Below are 23,408 nucleotides of genomic sequence, written 5' to 3'. Positions count from 1 at the left end.
AGCCTCCCATTTTGTTTTTCTTTCAAAACTTCATTTCTAACAGATCGATTTAATCAAATAAACAAAGTCTGTGCCCACATTAAGTTCAGCACTTATCTTTGAATTTGGATGTAAACTTCAACCACGGTAATTCTACAGAAAAAGAACATAAAGAACAGTAGTTACATTCACACATTTTTTTTTCTTTTACAGCTTACTTCCATCTTGAGGCATAAAGGCAAACTAGGAACAGTACAGTTAGTACAAGTTAAAAATTTGTCCCAAGTTTCATCTGTACGGATTGATGGACCGAGCTGCTTCTCTTGTTTCACCTACAGCATTCAGCAGTCTTAGAAATGTGCATGGCAACGGGGGATCTTAGGTTATTGACAATTTTATGAAACTAAGAGATTATTTTTAAATATTTTTCTTGTGACAACACTGAGGAGTGCTCATTCCTAGCGTGACAGAAGTTACAAAACTAAAATTTTCTAATTTTCTAAAAGTTTCAAAGATTTTGTGATCCCAGTAATAGCCGTTCTGTCACAGAGGCCTTTACATAATCTCTCCCATTGCATTAACTGTGTTAATTTGTTGCTTGTAACAGGAAGCAGCAGCAAGAACAAAAAAACACTGAATAAACTATGTCACGCAATTTTGTGGAAGTACCTCCTCTCCATTCCTCTCCCTTTGCTAAAGGCTCCCACATAGGACCTTCATATCGTTGTTGCCCAGCGACACAGCGCTGCCATACTCCAGCACCCAGCTTTCGGAGGATCACTTCCAGCAGAACCACAAGACCCTGCTACCCCCGGCCTGGCCCTACCCATCCCCACCAGCTCATTACACACCACGGTGCACCAGTTCTGCACTTCCAGTTTTAGATAGGTCTTCATTAGAGACTTGCCACCATCAGTAGCCCAACAATTTTTGGAAACAGCCCTAAAAGGCCTCCCTCCCTCCCTCCCTCCCTTCCTCCTTCCCAGCCCAATGGAAGGCATCCAGTCCTTGTTGTGGCGATATTACCTCCACTGAGAGATCAAGATGAGACTTTCAAGCCTACATTTCACTGGTGATGGGTCAGGTATTGGGACTTGGGTCTTTTGCAGAAAAACGCAAACATGTTGATCTACCTACTTGCCTTCTCCATTTGCCAACTATCTTATGAAATACTATTTAAATTATGGAAAAAATAATATCCCCCTGCAATTTAATTAAAAAAATAAGCCTGCCAAACAAAAGCAAGGAATTTAATCTATTACTGGCCTGATCAATAATATGTAATTTGTTTTCTGGAAACATTACTCCAAGATGTGTTTTTCACCTATCTGCTCCTATGTCCTCTAGCATCACATCACATGAGTACTACAATAAATACCACCCTGATAGCACAATGTATGTGTTTACTGTTCTGATTGATACTGGATTTATACATGTAATAAAAATAATTTCCAATAATTCTTGAGAAATCCATTAAAATGAGCCAGGGCACCAGCCTGTGTTTAAAGACACAGTGCACTATTATTATGAATTGTCGGCCTCCTCCCTTACCAGTTCCAGTGCCCAGCACGAAGGAGACACAAAGCCCCTCACTGAATTCTGTAACCTTTAGCTCTGGCCCAGAGGACTGCACCCCTGCCTTTGGTTTTCCGAGTATCCTGTGCTACTTTTGTCAGCCGGGGAGTCACGCTTTGTTGTCAAGCAGAAACATTTTCTGTTAACTAAGCGTTCTGCTACGACTCCTCCCAGGATGAATAGTCTTAAAGAAAAGGCACATCAACAAAACGTATTTCTAGTATTAACAACAAAACTGACATTATTTCTCATATTTTGTTGTCAGAGTTAAAGGCAGGGTGGATAAGTTTATTACATGCCACGTCTTGTGGATATATGGGTACTAAAACTACTTAGCTGTTTCTTATAGGATGATACTTTTGTGCCACATGGCTTTATTTTTAATTGTATGTACTATAATAGAGTCTGGTTAACCAGAAGACATTTAAAAATGCCAGAGCTTGGATGTCTCTCAAAATTCTCCTTCCATTTTGAGGAAAAAAACAAAAAAGGAATGAGAACTAAGAGTATGGTAGACTTCAGTTATTTATCTCGTTGCTAACTATTTGACAATAAAACGCAATACCCCTATACAATTACAATTCTAACAAAAGGAGGGAACAAATGATTTAATTATAACATAACTTTTTTTTTTAAAAAAAGGTAAAACTTTTAAACTGCAGGCTTTAGGCATACATGTCTTGCACTGTCAGAGACAACCATATAACAAAGTTATGAAACTCATCCTGCTTTCCTACTGTTTATTGAGTTCAATATCAAATAAGAATAGACCTAAAGACACTATGTATCTTATTTATTTTAAATTTTTAATATCTTCTATAATTGAAACCATACCTGTTTGTCATGACAATATAAGATATAAATAAAAAAATATTCCTTCACGATAATGGATGTTCGTTATGACAATGAAGATTAGAGATCACCCAGTCAAGACCACCTTTAAATAAAGTATAGCAAAAATTGAAGGGTTCTAAATATAGAAAATAGCAACACTAGGAGGTTCCTTACAAATCTTTATAGCGTACAACCATTTATATTGAATGACAAGCACACCGAGGGTATATAAAAAGTAGTATAAAGTAAATTGGTAGCTCCCTTTTAGCCTCTCCCAGCACAAGTCAGAAGGGCTCCAACTCAATTAAAAAGGACCACGTTTAAGTACATTCCTTTTGTTTAAAACTGAAACAAAAAAATCCACTTTGTGCTTGTGTGCATGTGTGTGCCGTGTATAGTGTTTAGTACCACAGTGCACCAGAAGTCAGGAACTTACTGGAATTAAAACACAATGAGACAATTCCTTGGAAGTAAAAACATTCACAGTTATATAAAATACAGAAAAATATCATATAAGTATATAATTATATAAGCATTATGCTTATATTAGCAACTATGCTGCATGACATAAGGTAATCAGTAGTTGCCTACTATTAGGAAGAAATTTTCCTTCCAGGAAGATGACTCTGTAACTGTCCAGTGTGGGTTATTTTCTGCACCTACCTGAAAATTTTGGTTTTGATTGCCACCACCAAAAGGAAAATCAACTTTTTGTCTGATTGGACTCAGTAAAGTCTTTAGCTTTACATTTTTTATAGCCATATTTTATAAGCTTCTAAATAGCAACAGCTCCTTGGATAGCCTGAGAGGGGCCACTTAAAAGACCCTCAGTGGACAAAAGCCCTTTCCACCGCTCTTACAGTCTATGGGTGAGGGAGGTCACAGTGGGGGCAAATTTAAGATGGCTGCAATTTACTCCTATTCTAAGGTCCCTTTATGTTACTAAAGTGATGTAAATGTTTAAGTGAGAAGCACGTTTAAAATTACCAAATGAAAGGGGCTAATCTCTGAAAGCTCCCTGCCCGATTTTTGTTGGCACAGAGAGAAGTTTTTAAGCTGCCATAACTGAAAGGCAGAAATTGTCCTCATCAAGAACTGGTTCCTAGTGCCATTAAGGTCTACAGAAGAAATCGACTAAAATCCCTTGTTGAGCTTCACCCTTTTCTCTCTCATCTGCTGAAAACTGTTTAATATATTACACACTGTCGAAGAAATTTTCTTCTTTCTAACAGGATTTACACTCTTTACTGTTATAAAATATTAAGAACAGGATGTGTTATGAACTATTAAGCAAAACACATTAATATTTCAGGATAATATACGTGAAAGGAAATAAATCAGAACAATGCTTCAATTGTATCAAAACCGAATGAGAAAATCTCAGCAATTCACGCTGATGGGCTCCCACTGACCACGATCATCACCCTGACACGTCTCCTGTGCTCCTTGTGACGCACAAATCAATCAACCCAAACGCACACATCTATCAATGAACAGCAGTTCAACTCTTTGGCCAGTTTTAATGCAACCGTGTGGTTCCACAGCAAGCTGAGGATGCGGCTTTAAATAATCTAAAGGCATATACGTGCTCTAAAGTGAGGATGAGAGAAAGGCCACCTCGCAGGGGTCATCTGGTGAGCGTAAAGTGAATTGATCAAAAACAAATGAGGCAAGGGGGCTAAGTTATGAAATAATAAAATGCACAGATTGGGTTTGTGCACAGTTTTTAGCCAAGAAGTAGCAAGAACGAAAACACACTACTCAACAGCAGCTTTTAGATCATAACCTCAGTATAAAAACATTAGTGACATTAAACTAATTTGAAAAATTACAGCGGATGTAGACAGTAGCATTGCAAATAACAAGGAAAATATTGTATTTCACCCTTTACGTGCAATTAAAGACTGCTTAAAACCTCGTTGAAGTCCATTTCTGATGTCTGAGATTGATAGATTAACAACTGGGAAGAAGAAAAAAGAAGAAATCTAAGGAATGTACTTACGGAGTGTTTGCATTTTGCTTGTGCTTTACTATTTAATGTCTGAAGCTGCTCTTGTAAAATCGGGCCCCCATTCAGCAAGGCTCTTAATCACGTGCTGAAATTTCATTGATTTCTGTGGGACTTAGGCTTTGGCTTAAGTGCTTCACTGAATTATATATCATTTTTCACTTTCCCTTGCTTCTTTCTGAAATTAATCGGACTACTCAAAGTAATGTGTTACTCAGCGTCAGGTAAACTGTTGGTTTTTAGACAGGTGACATAATATCTAACTGGAAACCTCACTACCATTTAACTAAAACAATTGATAAACTCTAACTACGCATAATAATGATGTGAACTGCAGTAATAATAAAACTTTATTTCCCAAATTGTTTTCAAAAAGGAAGGATGGAACCACAAAGCATCGATATTGCTAGAACTCTGTGTGATCTATGCCAATACAAGAACAGAGTAAATCATTTGACTCTTTTAAAATAACATTATTTTCCATCTGGATATGTTACAAATTAACGGAGAAATTATACATTGCATAGGAAAATAAAATTATATGTTATTTTTGATGAGGTATCATAACAAATACTCATTCTTGTTACATTTTGATAAAATGTAAAGAAACTGATCTGCACACATGCATTCATATTAGTTGCTATTCATATTTGCACTGCGGTTTTTATTATCATTATCATTAATATCATTAATTCATCTGCAGCTACTCACCAATTCTCCGTTGTTTAAGGAGTCCCTAACTTTTAAAGGCTCTAACGTGCCTTTAAAATACATCTAACCAGATGTACAGCAGAGGAGAATGAGCAGTGAACTGAAGGACTCCAATCTCCATCAGGATTTTAACTTTTAGTTTCAACCTTCTGCCACGTTTTGGGTGAAGGATTGTTCTTCCTGGAACAGCCGAATCCTTCTCTCATCCTCTCAGCCCTGCCTGACTTAATTTCTGTGTTTATTAGGAGAGACAAAGCTTTTGCTGAACTGTTTCATTACCTCTTCTCCTTTCAAACCCTATTCTGGTTTAGGGATTCCCTGCCTGCACTTGGGTCTCATTTGCCATGCCATCTTTCCTTGTCCTGTGGTCAAAAACATGGTGCCAGTGAACCCTGATAGATAGTAAGAAATTCAGTAGTTTAAGGAGCAGGTGTGAACTGCACCTCCACAAGGAAGAAGGTTTGTTAGCACAGATCAGAGTAAACCCATTGGAGGGGGAGATAAAAACAAGCACCACAATTAGATCTATATAATGCATGGTCACATTTAATCAGCGTGGTTTCTCGAAAATCCCAAAATAATAATTTTGAGCAAATTTGTAAGGCGATACACGTGTGAACGTTTTATTTCCAAAAGTTTTTGACAGGCGCTTGTATGGAAAAGAAGCAAAGAATTGTCACAGATCAAAACCGTGGCTCAGAAACAGAAAGTAAAGAGTAGGATGAAATAGCCAGCTTCTGTCACAGAAACGGTTACTAGCAAAGCACCGCAGCGTTCCATAGAAAGTTACATATTGTTTCTTTGGAAAGAAAGTGAAAAGCAAGTAGAAAACTTTGCAGGTGACTTTTTTTTTTTCCTGCTACATACAAGAGGGCTGTGGAAATGTAGGAATCACCAGAGTCCAGAGATACAGCTTAGGAAAGAAATTAAATATTTGCATGGATAACGAGTCATAATGATGGGTTCAGTCGCAAGGGCAATATGAAGCAGTGTGTGAAAAGTTCACTTTCAAATTATTTTCTTCTTATATTTGGAATAATTCTTCAAGTTAAACTTACGGTAAACTAATACTTTAGAAGAAAAATATTTACAAGGTAAATTGAGACACGATTATTCTTTTAGATAATTTTACTCTGTACATTTTTGTCATGTTAAAAGCCATACACTGCACAGAAAGTTATAAAGCATGACATTTAATATCAGTCTAATGAAATACAAAACATTTTCACCCCAAATGAAAAATTTTCAGTACAGAGGTCTTTTAATCCAGTTCAGTTCCTTGATCTTATTTTTCACACAGCTCTACCAGCAGTTGTGCCAGCACAACAGAAGGGATGGCACAGGGTGGGAACAGCAGCCGGGGGGAGCAGGGAAGAACGGGTCAGAAATGTATAAACCAACCTTGCTGCTAAAGAAATGTGTCTTTTACCAACATCAACAGATACAGGTAGTGCTGCTCCCCTTTACTGGAATTGCTTATAGAAATACAGTTAAACGGGACAATTTGCAGCTGCAAAACCAGGTCTAATTTAGTGAAAGTTACTGAAATTGTATTTTTTAATATATTACATAAACACACGTGCACGAAGTTAGCTGGATGGGATTACCGGCATGAAAATACCCTTACCAGTATTAGTCAATAGAGTAAGTGAGGTTCAGCTTTGAGCAAAAGACACACCTCTTGAAGAAGGAGGAGATGGGGAACCGAGAAAGCTGTCATCTTCAGCGATAGATTCAACAGCTGACAATGATTTGTAATACTCATCCTCTCCATCAAGCACTTTGATTTGGCTTGAAAGAAAACAAACAACATTTATTAATTTAAAAAATGAGTTCTGTCAATATCTTCAGAAATAGAAACTTCTCCTTGGATGTGAAAATGGAGGGTGCTAATATAAGAAAGGAAAAAAAAGGGGGGATGATTTGATGAGAAAGACATAGCTTTTATACATACTTTTACTTTGCTATTACTTTTTTATGATTATAGTCTGAATGGTTCTGAGGATCAGTGAAATGCAATATAGTCTTTCAGTTTGGGTGTACAGAATGATAGAGCAACTATTTGCGTCAAACGGGCATTTCATTTGAGCCATGTGGCTTTTTTATCTGTTATGTGTTCCACAAGTAGGGTATGATTTTGATAACGTATTTCAGCTGATGAATTTGCCGTGAATATGAGCCAAAGACCACATCACCAATTTTTGGGAAAAGCCCTATTGACATCAAGGGGCTTTCATTTTTCCTGTGATGTATGATGAGCACTGCAGTCCCATGTTAGTATTTTTATTCCTTGAACAGGAATACAGACTTTTTTAAACTAGGGAAATAAATAAACCGAATCTTGCAGAGTCATGCAAAATTTTGGGGTTTAACCTTGACTCAAAGACCTGCTATTCATACAATTACATTCAGAAGATTAATTAAAACCAGAGGAAATAATACAGAAAGTTCTTGTGTATTTTTGGAGTAGATGCATTTGCAAGACCAAGCATCCATCAGTTCTCTCTGGTCCACGTGACCAGTCAATAAAATATTTTGGCACTTGCGTAGGAGCCAACCTGGCTTTTGTAAATCGTTTTCAGTGATTTCTACCTATCACCAGGTGATAACCGCTCGTGCGACAGTGAGAATGGATGCAGTTCGACAGAGAAGGAGCAACCCCCTTTTGGGCTGAGGGGCCTCTCTGCCAGCTCTTACAACGTGGCCCCCCGGGAGGGCTGAAGCCCATTGCGAGCGTGGTGCTGCAGAGATGAGGCTTCTGCCCGTGTTCTAGGTCAGAGAACTTCAGTTTCAACGCCCTTCGTCTGGCACCTTTCACCAGTGCTAAACGCACTTAAAAACACGAAGAAAGCTATTTTTTTTTTCTGTAGTAGTAGTACTCAGAGAGAGCTGTGGAGAATATTTTGTGGTAATCAGTTCTAGTGGCTGCAGACAGCAGTACATGGAAGTTTTATATTTGCTTCTGCAGAAAATGTCCAATGTCAATGCACAGAAATATGTTAATTGTTTATTTTTAGAAACCTCTCTAGAAAGTTTTGCATATTCTGTAATATCACAAAGGACTTCTTCTGTTTACAGTTGCTTAGAACTAAGAAGATAGATATTTACCCAAGTTTTCTTGGCTTCCTCTTGCTCCCTTGATATTCTAGAGTTCCCTGTGGAGAGGGCCAAGAACACACAGTCAAAGCAAAGCAGCAAGTCGTTAATTTTTAATTCAAAGTGATTTTGTGTTGAATGCAAGCAGATGCTGATAATATCAGAAGTCACAGCATAATTTTTTTGATCAAAGGGCTCAAGTGAGCCTGATGAAGCATGCATCTTGCTCGTCTTTGATAAACCACATCAATTATTCACCGTGAAGGCAGACATCCTGACATGAAAGCAACAGATAAAGAGCATAAGCACATGTTCAAGACGAGAGCAGAAGAACGTGGGGGTGGGGCTGGAGGGGCTGAAACAGGTATTAATAACAGAATTATTAACTGGAAACAAAGCCAGTAAAACAGCTTTATTGCCACTTTGAACTCACATTTAACTGGTTATAGTACATGTTGTCCTCAGGGCTATTCAGCGTTTTGGGCTGCTGACATCGTCGACGAGGTGTTCTCAGCTTCTGTTCAAGACAGTTTTCTGAACCTTCAGTAAGATAACACAATTTAGTTTTAAGCTGTGCCAGGTGCTGTGAACGACTTGGAGTATTTTAGTCTGTAAACAGTCTTTTCTTCTGTCCTATTTGGTCCTGGATTTATTAGCAAGTCTGTCCTATCCAAAGTAAGCACACAGAAAATTGGGGATCTTTGTTTTCTCTTTTGAAACTTAGTTCAAACACAAGTTTTTAAAGCAAAACTTCATTTTTACTTTTATAACATTTTTTATTCTTCCATATGTCTATATCACACAGCTCCTCATTCCTTTCACACTTTATCATAGTATCTTCTGTTATCTAAGCAGGAAATGAGGTATATTGTGACTAGCTAGGGATATATCATTCAGCAGCAGCAAAACCGTTTTTCTACAGTAGACAGTAATAAAGCCCCTTGACTGATGAGACTTAGTCTATTATCATCATTTTTATTATACAAAAAGACTACCTTCTTGACACGGCTCTCTGTTTAATCAGAGTAGTCGGACCGGTTTGGAATTAGGCTTTCTTAATATAATTTGTGATGTGCTGCAAAGTAACAGTTGCTTAAAGTCATCTGGAAAGCAGAGTTTAAAGATGAAGGAAGTATTTCAGAAGGGGTGGATTCTGAAAAGAACTAACAGCCTTTTTATTCCTTTTTTTTTTTCTTATTAAGAAAAAAAGACATTATAGTGTGCTGTACTCTATTTTACCAGGCGTTTTCTGTGGCACATCCTCTAGATTACCAGAACAACTATTTTCAGGATAAATCAGGTTACTAAAAGACACTGCAGGGGGGGGGGGGAGGGGGTGGTGGGTAAGGAAAGGTCATTTACTTTTCATACAATTCTCCCAATACCTTTGACTTTTCTGGTATCTCCCTGTTAAAAAATATTTTCGTGACAGTATGAATAAGACCAGTTTTTGGTGGCACTGAAGGAAAAATATACATCTTATCACATTTGCATTCCATACTGCATGGGAAACTTGCTCCGATACAAAAGACCAGCACAAAGATCAAGTAGCACATGAGTTCCTTTAAACACTTCAAAACTGAAGTCAATATGGCTTGTGAGGATGCAGGGCTCTAATCTCACAGATCCATTTGTAAGATCTGGCCTTAAGGAGCAGATAATATTACAAAGGAGGTTTATTATACACCCAGGTTTACAGTCTGCACCTATTGTACTTTTCTGCAATTACTGAGTGAGGCAGAGGAGGTGGCTGAACTTTGGCCTTTTCAGCTAAATGCCTGACCGTTCTGGGAGATTTTTCTCTCGTTCACTGTCTTTCCCCCTCTCAACAGTGAAATTTGAAAGATATTCGTTTCCTCTCAGTGTGGGACTGCAATGCCTGTGTGGGAGGACCCTTGTTTCGTGCCAACTGTCATGTCCCCTCACACCACCTGGGAGGGACGGTGGGTTAAATGGCCACCAGGGAACCGACTGCAGCGCTGGGTCTAAAATTCAAAAACAGTTTTATAGAGAAAGGTTACATTTCTCCAGTAATACAAAATAACATTTGAATAATACATTCATGCTGCTTGCTAATTTAATGCCCAAAGCTTCAATGCTTTATACTTTCAAGTTCAGTAAACCTTTATGTTTTTGCTAAAGAGATTGTGACGGCTGAGCCCGAACCTTTGCTACTTACCTGTATTGTATAAAACCAGACAAGGCAGAAGCTGGTCCAGAAAATACTTCTGGGGAAATTGGCTGCCCAAGTAATACCCGTGTCTTTGGAAAGCTTTTTCTCTAACATTTAGATAGGACATAGGTGCAATTTTGTTCTCTCTGAAGTCTCTGGAAGTTCTGCGGAAGACCTGCCATAACTATATTCTACTCTCTCTCTGGTCTAAAAGTTACTCAAATTGATCTCAGAGCTTTCTGTCTCACAACAGCAGGGTCTGCAATTTTTGCAAGCAATGTTTTCAGTTGCAAGGCCGTACGAGTTCCTTTTTACAGCAATGTAGTTCTCCAATACCTCTCCTCAAATAATTTTTTTAGCCTGGCAAGAGGCTGGTATGAATAAAGACTCAGGTCCTCACAGTTCTGCAGAATTTCACGCACCTCTCACACACCTTGCCAGAAGTAAAACCACAGCATAGAAATATTTATAGATTTTCAAGCAGTACAATAATATGATGGGGTATTCTTTTTACCTTTCCCTCAAATGCTCTTGTGGCCTTAATGTTATTTTTTCAAAACACCTATGTGTACAGTGGTTTTTTTTTTTAAATGTCTTTTATTCATTAGGATTCTGAAACACTCATATTTTCCTCTAGTTTTTTATCCTGACACTTAATTATTTCTGTGTATTCTATGGGTGGTCTGCAGCTTGTGTCCTCCAAAGGAAATACCCTTTCAGTGGGCCCATTTGTCTTAGTGTTTAGTAGCATACTACATGAACAGTGAAAAATCTGGTAACATTTATCATAAACTACCATATCTGGAGAAAACAGTATTAACATGTGCTCAACACTCAGCAGTTGAATAGGCATTTTAAATGCTGTTCTAAAATATTTTGCTTTGATGACAATCTTAAAGCCACCAATAAGAAAAAAGTCACTTGTCATTTTAATGGCAGTAACAGCAGCACCGGTATCATTAACAGGGTATTGTCTACAACGCACCCAAATTGCGCCAAGTGCCTCTGGCACGTCCAGGCTCCCGAGTTTACTACAAGTTTAGAGACCAGATGAGGGAGAGAGCACACGCTCTTCCTTCAGGTTGTCCTTTAGCACCATTTTGTTAAGAGATCTGCCTCCCTTTTGTCTGGAAGAAAACTTTTGCTTTGCAACTCTAAGAGTAGAATATCCTTATGTTACAATTTCTTTATTAGTAAATTCCTTACTGCAGCGCAGAAATAACACAGAGTAGGCAAAACACCTTCTGCCGAGTGCATTACGTCAGCTGATCTAGCAAGTGTAGGGCAGCTGAGGTTCTGGCCAGCCTCCTCCTCTCCCCACTGGAACCCAGAGAGGCTGATAGACAGGGGTGAGCAGGCTCATGTGGAAGCTTCCCTAAAGCTACTACAAAATTGATGTTGCTTACAGGAAGGAATTAGAAAGGAAGGAATTAGAAAGGAAAGGAATTAGAAACCGGCAAATGGGTAAATCTGTTGGGGTACACAGTATTTATAAGTAAACAAACAGCTGGGGTTTCTGTTTACTCCTCCATTACAACTATTGGTTATCCTTTTTATTTCTCTGGTACGTAAGAGCCCAAGCCAATAGACCAGGACCTTGCAGTGCTCAGACAGACTAAAAAGATCTGTTTTTTTCAACTAAATGCAAAGTCAAACATTCAAGTTACGTTTTTCAGGATTGGGAATTGCATAATTAGAAAGCAGTGTCTCCAGGACAGACTTGGGAATCATCTTGGATATTCAGCTGAATATGAAGCAGACCGGGTGCAAAGCAGAGGACTACTCAACAGAAACAGGAAAACAGCTTTAGTGTTGAGTGCAGAATTATTTTAAAGTGGGAGCTATAAAGTGCAGAATGTTTTGAGAATAAGAACAATCTGAAATCTGGAAAACATGCCATACAATGAGAAATTTAAAAAGACCGTTCTATTTCAATTTTTTCAAAGGAAGGTTAAGAGGTGATTTGAAGCAAGTCTAAACTGTAGAGAAGGTGGAGGGTTTTCACCTTCAGAAACAAACATCTGAATTGTCTAATGGTCAGAAGTGGAAGAAAATTTCCGACCAGAAATACAGCACATGGCAAAAGCAGTCAGTCAGGACAAAAAAAATATTTAGCAGTATGATGGAAACTCGTGTTGAGATTAGAAGCTTCTAGGAAAGGTACGTTTTGACCCAAGCTACAGTTAAAAACTCTTCAAGATATGACACAGGTCACTTCTAGCTTAATATCAATCCATTTCTCTAATGTGATTTTTACCCTGAGTGTCAATCTGCAGAAGATTTTGTATTGATCTTTTGATTTCTGGGATATACTTTCACCTCTGAATTTTCATGTGTTTCTTCCTCCGGTTTCTGATGGCTGAAATGGAAACGTTTTTCTTCAATTTGCCATCACATCCATCATAACAACACTTTTTATGACAACTCTTGGCTTGGAGATGATTAGCACATTTCTTATGCCATATCTTATTTAGATGGATTTTTCTGTTTAAAAATCTATGCTTTCCATAAACTGCAAAGGACTGTTTCAGAAATGCACAAACTACCAGGTTTAATGAAAGACTTTAAAATGCTCTTTAGCACTAACACAAGGACTTTTGCATCTAGGATTTGCGTCCCGACCAATACTTTCAAAAGAGTACCTGCAAAAATGTAATTTTCCAATGACTTCCCATGAGGCAGATGATTTCACTTGATATTCAGTGAACATCTCATCTTAGATGTCCTGTTTGTCTTGCTTACCTTGGTATTGAAAACTTGCGGACAGGCACTGGGCACACTCTTCAGAGGAATTGAGAATCATCAGATTTTGCTCTCTGAAATGAATCTAGGATCTTCATAAACTGTTTGTGATTACACCCTTGCTTCAAAAACCCCTTGGTGCTGATGACTTTGCCAAACATCGCTAATTTTTCTTATACGGAAAATTCAGCAGAGAAAATGGTGTTGAGGCAGCTACAACTGCATTTGGAACTTATAAAATTCACTGATGTGAGTCAGATTCTTTTAAGGTTGGTGCAGCACAGAGGGGGCTCTAAACTCTGGATGACATCGTACTTTTAGCAAGGAATGCACAGAAGGGATCTTTGCCAATACGTCCGTGCCACAAAGCAGGCTGCGTGGCCGATTCCCTTGCTGAAGGGACTCCATCCACAGCAACACACATTGCAGGGTGGAGCCGAGTACGCTTATGTTCCTTCTGAAGCCATTTACTCAGGTTTGGAAGGGGTTAGTCTTGTCTCTTTTTCTCTTATAGGTGAACAGACACCTAATATCGCAGGAAGGGTAATTATTCTCTAATTAGTCAGACGGGGAGATTTAGTGTACAAGAAGGGGCAGCCTGCTAAAGGAAAGGTAATGGGGCCATTTAGAGGATCATATATATTAGCAACAGTGTAAGCAAATAAAGTAGATAAATCAGTATGACCAAGAAAAATAGTAAGCATGTGGCTGATTTCCAATCTATAATATCAGATGAAACATGAAAGTGCAACCCTTAATTATAAGCAAATATTAGCACAGACTCATGGGATCTCATCATAACATCTCAAGGTCTACATTCATGAAAATTTAAGCAATGTTTAAAATCATGTTAATTTGTTCTTTGTTTGTTTCTTTTCCTGCCAGTCTAATTTATTCCAAAAGACTTTGGTTCTCAAGCCTGGATATATTGATCATGCCTATGTAAAGCATTGTTATAGCCTGGGGAGAAGACTTTTGTGGAAAAACTCGTCTTTGTTCTCCTTTGATAATTTATATGTATTTTGATGTTTTCAAGCTTTTCCAGTTTTGAACCATTTTTCAAGGCAGCAAGTTAACTTCACTTTTTCTCTTGAAGTCTTGGGCAAATGCAGAAATGACCTCACAGACAACGATAATATACATCCTCCTCCTGGACTGGATGCTAAGTGGATAATTATGTGCAGCATGTTGATTTCAAGGAACAGCTACATTTTCTTCTGTTCCATACAAGTCTGTTCAAGCAGAGGACTCGAGGGGCTAGCGATTCTGGTCCCACTCACATCAGTGTTAAATGGCAGTGACGGAATGTCACTTATACAGCAAAAAATGCTTTAAATGAACTATGCTTTATGATTTTCATTATTTCAGCTTTCTTTAAAAAAAAAAAAAGAGATTTAAAAAGGGCAACCAATGCTGTTTGGCCATGAGTGTTCATACAAACATGTTTTCCTCCCTTTCTCGTTCCCATGATTCTCCACCATTTGCACAAATTTGCATCATACCGTAAGTGCAAAATGGGAATAAAATGAAAAACTTGCCTGAGCAGCAGAGTGAATACTCAGGCCGTTAGCCCCCACCGAGCTCCTGCTGCGCCTGCCTGCCTGTCGTATTCAAGCCAGCTAACGCAGATTTATCTTGCGCATCCCTGTACTAAACTGCGGTCAGCGTGACTTTGGTATGAGCACACATTAAGAGATACGAGGCCCACATCACAAGAGTGTTTGTACGCTGCCTGTTAAATGCTACCAGCTATAAATGCATCAGAAACAAGGGCAGGATAACAGCTGTAAGAGGCTTCACAGAACAAGTACTGTAGAATAATCTGTAGCTTCATTCGGGAATAATGAAGTTATCAGGTCTATGCTATATACTATAAATTTAATTATGTTATGGTAGTTCTGCAAAAATGCTGGAGGCTGATAGAAAATAAACATACCATCTCTGGAAGATTTTAATCTCAGTACAGGCAAAACCACACCAAGAGACAACATAGGGTAGGAGAGAATAAAGAGCAAAGCTACTTGGTGACTTGAGTAACAAGGTATGTCTCTAATATCTCCTTTTCCCTTCTGAGGTTAATGAGAGGGGAAAGAGAAAACTAGAGGAAAGAGAAATGGATGGGAAAAAGACAAAAAATGAAACAATCAAGTAAGATCCTGAGAAACTAAGGAAGAGAAGAAAAGGGAATAAACAACCATTAACAGTGAAGCAATAGAACCTAAGTTCTGGCATCAGAGGATTTGATTAATCTAGCGACAACAGGAGCCTGGAGGCATATTGGCATATTTAATACTATTAACAATTGTAATTCTCTCCAGGATACTTCATGCTTACCTAGTAGTAGCTTCAGAGCTCTGCAAATGTTCAATAAGGCCATCCATTCTGTTGATATAATGAGATATAGTATGATGGACACCATTCTTGCCACTAAATTCCCTCAATCCCTTCCTCTACAGAAGAGTGTCCAGGAATATTTATAGGGGCTGGTGCTCTTCATGCTGCTAGTGACAAGCAAGCATGGGAAGAACGATAAATCAGATGTCCTTTGAGGAGTTACAAGGCCTCAGCCCTTGCTAACTCTCACAAAATATCTTACTGGAGCTTCACATAAGTGTTGCTAAGTGAAAGGACATTACCTACTTTAAAAAATATATATTAATGCTTAGAAAGAGTGATTAATCCTTAGCAAATCCTGCAACTCCAGTGTACTCAAAGCTCTTACTTGGATTCGGTAGGTAAGAATAATAAATTAGATTTAACTATTTTCAGTGTCAAGTGCTTTGTAGTCTATAGCTCCAAATGTAGTAACCAGATTCACTGAAAACACAGAATCTGGAGGGGTAAAAAGCCCTATAATAGAAAGATTTAAAATAAAACAAAATCAAGCTTCATGATCACCTCGGATCCCCCACACAACTGTGGTGAACTAGAATTCTGTTTATTCAGATGGAGTGTGCTCATAGAGCCAAGAGCCATAGACTGCTAGGGAAATTAGTGTAGCCTCTTTGATGTCATGTGCATCCCAGAATCTGTAACACACTGCTAAAACTGTAAGTATAGCCTTTTGTTTATAACCCTAAACAGAACCATTTGAATACACACACTGAAAGAACTCGTAACAGAAGCAATGCATTTTCTTCCACCCAGTGATTCATTACTTACAGCTTCATTTTGGATACTGCAGTTCTATGCAAAGCCATATGCTTTAGATTATACAGCACACTAAGCAAATCATAAGTTTTTCAAGATGGTATGTAAAGGCTGTTTTTGCATCTGTTTGTTGCCAACGACCCAGATGATACTGTAATTAGAACAACAAATATTTTATGTGAAATCAATCATTTAGCTGTCTCTGAACCCTGAGACAATGGCTTTTAGGTACACTTTGTTGGGAAACAAGATCCATAAATAGTTAGAATCTTGGCTTTTGTTGGGTTTTTTCCCTTCCAACACAATTCTGATCTTTCAGTATTTGTCAGTTCTTTCAGTTTCTATTGTGAGTGATTTAACTGTAGAGGCAAAAGGCAGAGATTAAACAAAGCACACCAAAGAACTAAACTGTCAGTGACTAACATGGGGAAGATTCAAACCTGTCAGCAAACAGCATGCTTCTACAAGTACGGTCCTGAAGACATGTCTCCCTATACGTGTTGAATATACACAACCCCTCATACGCCCCGCATGTAATAACATCTAATAGTGGGTTCCAGACGTGTGCCAACTAGTCAACTAGCCAGTCAAAGCCCAAGAGGCTTGCACAGCTACAACTTTAACTCCAGGGAATAAATCATGCCAAACCATCCTGAATGGCAGAAACTACTTCTGGACAATGAAGAAAACTTAAACCGATGATTATTTTTCTTCCCCTTCTTAAACTTGGCCCAAGGCGGTTGTGGAAGCTGCTTTCTGGTTAATTCTTGAGAACTCTTCAGAAGAGACAGTTACTCATGAAAACCAGGACATTCCAGGTATGCTGGAATTACTACATATCGCAGTGTATTGCCTGGTTTTAGAAGACCTGCTTAATCCAATAGCCACCAGGTGATAAAAAATAGCTATCTTACATTATCGTGTGAGGTAAGTGATATCTCTCTTGCTGTTTGAGCAATGCTGTATAATCAATACAATGAAGAATGAAGAATTTCGCAGGGGAAAAACCTACTGAGAGCAATTAAATACAAAGAGATCACTTCCGGATCGGGAAATCCCTGAGCCACAAACCATACTAGGCTGGAGAGTGTTTTGGGCAAATATCTCTGCTTGCCCTACTTTTGTACTATACCCTAGGCTTTTGCTCTTACTTACTGTCAGAGAGAGGAAATTAGGCCAAACAGACTTGGATTGGACTGGAAATGCTCTGTCTTATCTTTTGTTTTTTGGGCTTTTTTTTGGGTGACGTTGCTAGCATTCAAATGATCAGGAAAGAAACCCACTTAAAATACATTCAAGCAGGCCAAATCCCCAGGAGACACCTGACCCTAAGGTTGAGGTAACTCCTCACAAGGTGCATATCAGAGTCTTCAATGCAAAGATCATTTCAAGATCAACTTTAACTGCTTATGGCAGGACAATTGTGTTACATTTACCTTTTTGTTAGCACTGCACCAGATCAGCCTGAGCTTCTGGAAGGCAGAAGTAGAAATCCAATGCAAAGACGAATACAAAGGAAACCCAGGCATTCTTCAATTCTTTGGACATGCCCCGTTTTCCATTCTCTGTAGGTAGTCCTCTGAGGTGCTATTCTTGAAGCAGAAACACTGGGACACCTACACAGGCATTGTGCACCCAGAGGCTTGCCACGATGCAAGCTTGTCCCATCAGCACTGTGTCATGGTTGGGACTCAGCGTGGAAATGCAGTTTATTTATTTAGTGAAGTTAAAGAAAACAGGTTTAGAAAAAACCTCAGGTGACTATTTTGTCCTTCCCTGCCTTCCAAAGTAAAACCACATCTCACGTTGGAAGAATAAGAAATTTTCAATATTGCTCAGAAAGAAAAGATATCAAAAAAATCCTCACAAACATGGCATCAACAATGGAGCCATTCATTATTACATCTGCACAATAAGATGACAGCTATTCCTTCAAAGAAGAATTATGATGATGATTTAGTCAATCTGATTGATTAAATAGCTTTGGCAACTTTAAAGTACAAATCCCAAATATCATGACAGTATCATCAATTTTAGAGATTCTCCAGAGTACTTTTGGACCCGCTAACGCACAACTTTTTAAACTGCAGATTGTGGATCTCAAGAGCTGCATATCATGTGCTAATATGCCTCAGAAAACTCACTGGACATTTGGCACTCGTTCATCTCGTGGATTCTAGCTAAGAAAAGCAAAGCATATGGGGAAAAAGATGAAACAAACATAAAAAGTAAACACAGCGATTAACTTTTAAAAATAAAAAGTCAAAACATTCAGTGCATTAGAGAACAGTAACAAATCACAAATACCTTTCTAATACGGCTTCTCTACAGAGCCAACTACTGAAGTTGCCAAAAATGCATCATCCAAATGTGGGGAGTTTGTGCAATCCAAAGCAGGGCAGGAGGCAATCTGTAAGTTCACACTCAGTTAAGATGTGATTCAGAACGGGCCTGTGTTTCAGAGTTGCTGTCCTAGCATATAGCCTGGATACTTTTAAAGGTAATCCCTCACCTTCTTCCAAACTGTAATAATAGCATTTTTATCCCATACCCTCAGAGATTAAGCCACTTGATTGACTTTGAATTCTGGACACACAGGAAATTTGTATTAATTTAGCATAATGATGAGGCGCAATAAAGGCTCTGTGGAACCACAACAGCATGGTCTCTAAGGTTTTGTTCGTTACAGAAACACAATTTGCATATCTAAAGGCTTGAAACCATGGGTCCATATTGATACAACTAGTATCTCAAATTTGAGTGTAGCAGATTCAGCATATATTTCAAAGAATAAATGGTAGAAGCCCAAGATAAAACTCTCAGTAGATTTCTTCATTAAGAAAGAAGTTTTTTTCTGAATTCAAGGTATTTGGCAACAGTAACTTTTAAAGGAAGTATTAAAGAAAGCTTGACTGAAGCCTGCAAAAATGCCACTAGTTAGATATTGGCTTCCCAGTGTTGCTACAGTGGTTTAGCCTGCCATTTGTAAATGTTGGAAGTAGAGAAGGTATCTTGGCTAGACAAAGGAAACTAACGCTGCTGACGTACATGCTACAGTGATACATTCCTTTAAGGGGTTGTTAATTGCTTCTGGGACTCCTAACGTTAGACCTACAATTAGCGATGGTGCACAAGTGACCTACAAATCAAACTCAGGCCAGTAAATTCTGAGGGAATATTTTGAAACTGAAGAAGCATGAGCAAACTATTCAGTCAGTGACAGAGTTGGAAAAATAACTAGGAACTAGAAAAAACCTTCAGGCTTTAAAGATGTCTGTATCCTGGATTTACCTCCTTCCAAATCCAAATTACAACCTTTTTATTGACAACTTATACTATGAATCTCATGGTAGAATGCTAGACATGTATAAAAATACGGGGTCATTATTTCCAGAGGTGTAGTTCATTAACTTTCATCCTGAAAAGGTAGATGGGAGCTTCAAGTAGTAGCAAAGTGTATTCAGAAAATGTAGAAAAGATGTTTAAAGAAAACTGAGGGAGGTCTGCAAAGAATTTCAACAGAGGTATCTCAATCCTAATAAAGCAATTTTAGGCTACGTATTTCATGATACCTAGCCAGACCGCCTGCTGTAAGAGTTTGGGGAGTGCAAAACACATCGAATATGTATACTTTTCATCCAGTCCTTCCTAAAAGCCTTCAAAGAAAAGTTTGGCAGACTTCAGCTCGTGGGAGCAGAGGAAGACATACACATATGCGCACATGTACAAATAAAGTGAGTTGACTTTCCGATATTACAGTGACTTGTTTATGTGACAATATGTTGTTTTGTTCTGAAATCACCTTTCTTGACAGGGCACAGCTTGCATCAGTACATTAGCTCAGTGTATTATATTCCCCTCTGAACACAGTCTTTGTACTTGAGTGTCACATTTTAAATTGGTAAATGCTACAGAATTAGTTGGATTTTTTATTTTTCTCATAAATACGTGACTAATTCTAGTGACTTTGATGACATTTTATTCCTCAGAGCTTAACAAACCCTTCTTTTACCAAAGTGAGTGGTCATTTCAGGGTTCAAACTGAAGCACTAGGAGGGCTGATTTTTAAACCACCACAGCTCACCCCTTCTGGTAAATCAGGCTCTTTCATGGTATGTTAGTGTAGGTACGTGGAGCTTCTTGTCAATCCAGAAAATACAGACTAAGTGATTTCAGAAATTTTTGGGGGGAGTTGATTTGGACATGTTTTCCACCTCTGAACTACTATAGATCTTTAATTTTTTTTTTTTCCAACTTATTTCTTACAATTCTGTACTAGATTCTTGGCTGGTAATTGAATAATATATCCCTACAGAATAGCTTGTGATCAAATTCTATTTGTGTCCTGATTCCGTACTTGGGTCTGTGGTTATTGCAGAGCACGCAACATTATGAATTAACACTCTATTAGTTACCATGCACTAATTCCTTGTGTGAATGACCTACAAAGGACCACACAGAGTTAAAACATGAATAAACTAGTGCATTGCAAGCGTACCTATTGCCACGGAATCCCACTTCCGATTTATCTGCTTCGGATAGCTGAGAAGTATGACCATATTAACATAACTCATCCTGCTTCTCGGTAGGACTAATTAGCTTAGACACGGCACCGCACTGCACTGCACTCATCCAGCTATACCGCCTCCAGGGTCTGATTCACATCTAGCTTGAGCAGCTTTGCAAAGCACTGGCATGCGCTGAGTCGCTGTATCATAAATTTCTATTATGGCTTATTCTATACTAACTTTCCCATGGAGACAAAACCTAAAAATCAGTTTTACTGCTGTGAACGCATTCATCAAATTTTCCTATTGAAGTAATGCCATAGTAATAATGACAATATCCTGTCCCCAGCAGAAAGGCTCATATCCTGAAAATGCTAACATTAATGCATACCTTCACTTCTAGAATTAGTTCCTCTGAAGCCAGCCCCAACACTAAGCATATGAATACCAGGGAAAAAATGGAAAGTATCAGAAAACCACATTGATATTAATACAGTTTAGAGAAATATGATTAAAATGGAAATGTATAACACAATTTTAAACTCTTCCCTTTAGAAAGGGCTCTCTTAATTATTTTGATTATCAAAAGGCCCGATGAAATAAAAGGCTATGGGCAGAGAGAAATATGCATTTCTCTTCATTTGTAGAAGATACAATACATTTTAAAAGTTCAGCACTCACTCTAGCCACACAATACTTGAATTATCTCACGCAACTGTTTTAATTCAGAGATAATCAAGAGTCTTTCTACAAACGAGAACTTTCTACAAACACACAATAATATGTAGGAGTACTTAAGCTAATCTTTGGTGAAAAATTCTTCTATTAGGTTCTTCAATAAAATAAGCGCAAAAATAACCTTTGCGTTCATGGAAAGTATCAATTCCACATGTAGCTGCTCAGCATTGTCTAAATTAACTGGATATGAAACTCGTGGGTGGACTGAGGCAAACTAAAGATAATCTGCAAAAATTTATGTTTCCAAATAATGCACAAAACACATAAATCACTTCAAAGAGGCCCATAAAATTATAATTTTCAAAAAAAATATTTAAATTATAATATAGCAAAAAGCAAAGAAACATGACTTGTGGACCATAAGTTACAGTTCATTGTTTGCTTTCACAAGGTAGAGTGGCAGGAAATTATCTCCCTCTCGTCACGCATTTCATTTTTGATTAGGTGATTTTGCATTATTTGTAACTTCAAAAAGCAGCCACAAAAAAAATGAGGTGCCAAAGATATTTTTTCTTCTCTGAAGATGCAATTTTCTCGAAGAAAACACCATGTACAGCAAAACAAGATTTTCAGTTTTTACTGCAAACGCTCACTCGTGCCAGCAATCTACATGAAGTCAATGCATTATGCCCCTGCATAATAATAGATCATGTAAGGCCTTGTAAGACGGGATGAATATTCTTTAAAATATATGTTATTATTTAGTGATTCATCCCTTTTTATTACTGTCAACCAATAACATGTATTTGTTCAAAACAAATTCCTGTTCTTTCATCATTATGTTGACATCATTTTGTTCAGAACAATCCACAGTACAAAAAGGGCAACATTATTTACACAGAACCATAAGTCCTTATTTTTATTTCTAAAATATACAGTAGAGGTTAACTACACTTATCATACTTTTTTGGCATTCTGCGTGTGTCTCTGCTATTAGGACTTGATCTGGAAAGTTTATGTGGAGATACAAAACACCTTAGGTCACTGTTTTGGCATATGAAGTCTTAGCTTTATGGGTTTGGTGTATTTATTTTTTAGAGAAAGAGGGCTCTAGTCGCTGTGTTTCAAAACAAAGCCTTGCCAAGTAGGATGCCAGTGGGCAGGCTTCACAGCTGCTGCGTGGCCTGTGACGAGAAGGTGTCTGTAGCACCTGACAGCGCCAGCAAAGGGCTAATGGCCTCATTACACTCGTCCTTCTTTCTCTTTCCCCCATGGCTGCAGACAGCCAGGACTAGGGTAACAGTTTGAACACACAGAGAATTTGTAACACCGGTCTTGTGAGGGATGAATTTCCCAGTTGCCTCTGCTGAAGTGTTAAATTCAGATGTCTAATGATGACATTCTAAACATCATCATTACTTATTTCACTGGAGCTCAACGAACACAGGGGAAGAGACAGTCAATCATATTATGAAAAGCTACATGATTTATTGCTCCTCTTACACACGGAAACAGCAGTAGCTTGTGCCACTATTCAAAAAAGACTTGAGTCCCCAAACACTTGCTGTGAACCTGGGCCCACAGGAAGGAGGCTGAACCCATCAGAGTTCATCCTTGTACTGAAACAGCACTGGAGGAGAGGGTTCAAGGAGACCAAGGAGCTGCGAGCACACACCTGATTACCTTCTCTAGTTTTATTTGTGGATGATGAAGTCATCAGAACAGATGTAGAACAGAAGTAAATGTTTCATGTCCTATCACGTATCACATCACTGAAGAGAAGGCAAAGCTTGTACTTCACGTAGAACCAAAGGAACAAAACCAGGAATCCTGCCTGCAACCGCACTTTTCTTATCCCTTTAAAGAACTCACGGCAAACTTGTGGATAAAAAGTGCTCTGTTGCTGCCACGTGTAGCTAAGACGGCATCCAGCCATATTTTTAACATCTAGTAA

The 23,408-nt window shown here is 38.4% G+C and overlaps 1 protein-coding gene across 1 annotated transcript in view; it reads right to left on the bottom strand.

Annotated features, from left to right (window-relative positions):
• Positions 1-5,704: 5,704 nt before the first annotated feature.
• Positions 5,705-23,408, bottom strand: part of MYO3B (myosin IIIB) — a 193,217-nt gene continuing 175,513 nt past the window's right edge. Inside the window, exons 32-34 of the mRNA XM_054208150.1 lie at positions 8,637-8,743; positions 8,216-8,262; positions 5,705-6,898 (exon numbers count right to left, since the gene is read on the bottom strand). Coding sequence (XP_054064125.1) covers positions 6,763-6,898; positions 8,216-8,262; positions 8,637-8,743 — 290 coding nt within the window. The 3' untranslated portion in view covers positions 5,705-6,762. The remainder of the gene's footprint in view (positions 6,899-8,215; positions 8,263-8,636; positions 8,744-23,408) is intronic.

This window comes from Rissa tridactyla, chromosome 7, assembly GCF_028500815.1.
Source record: "Rissa tridactyla isolate bRisTri1 chromosome 7, bRisTri1.patW.cur.20221130, whole genome shotgun sequence".
NCBI lineage: Eukaryota > Metazoa > Chordata > Aves > Charadriiformes > Laridae > Rissa > Rissa tridactyla.
Note: the sequence above shows the minus strand (reverse complement) of the source record. Positions and strands in the feature narration are given on the sequence as shown.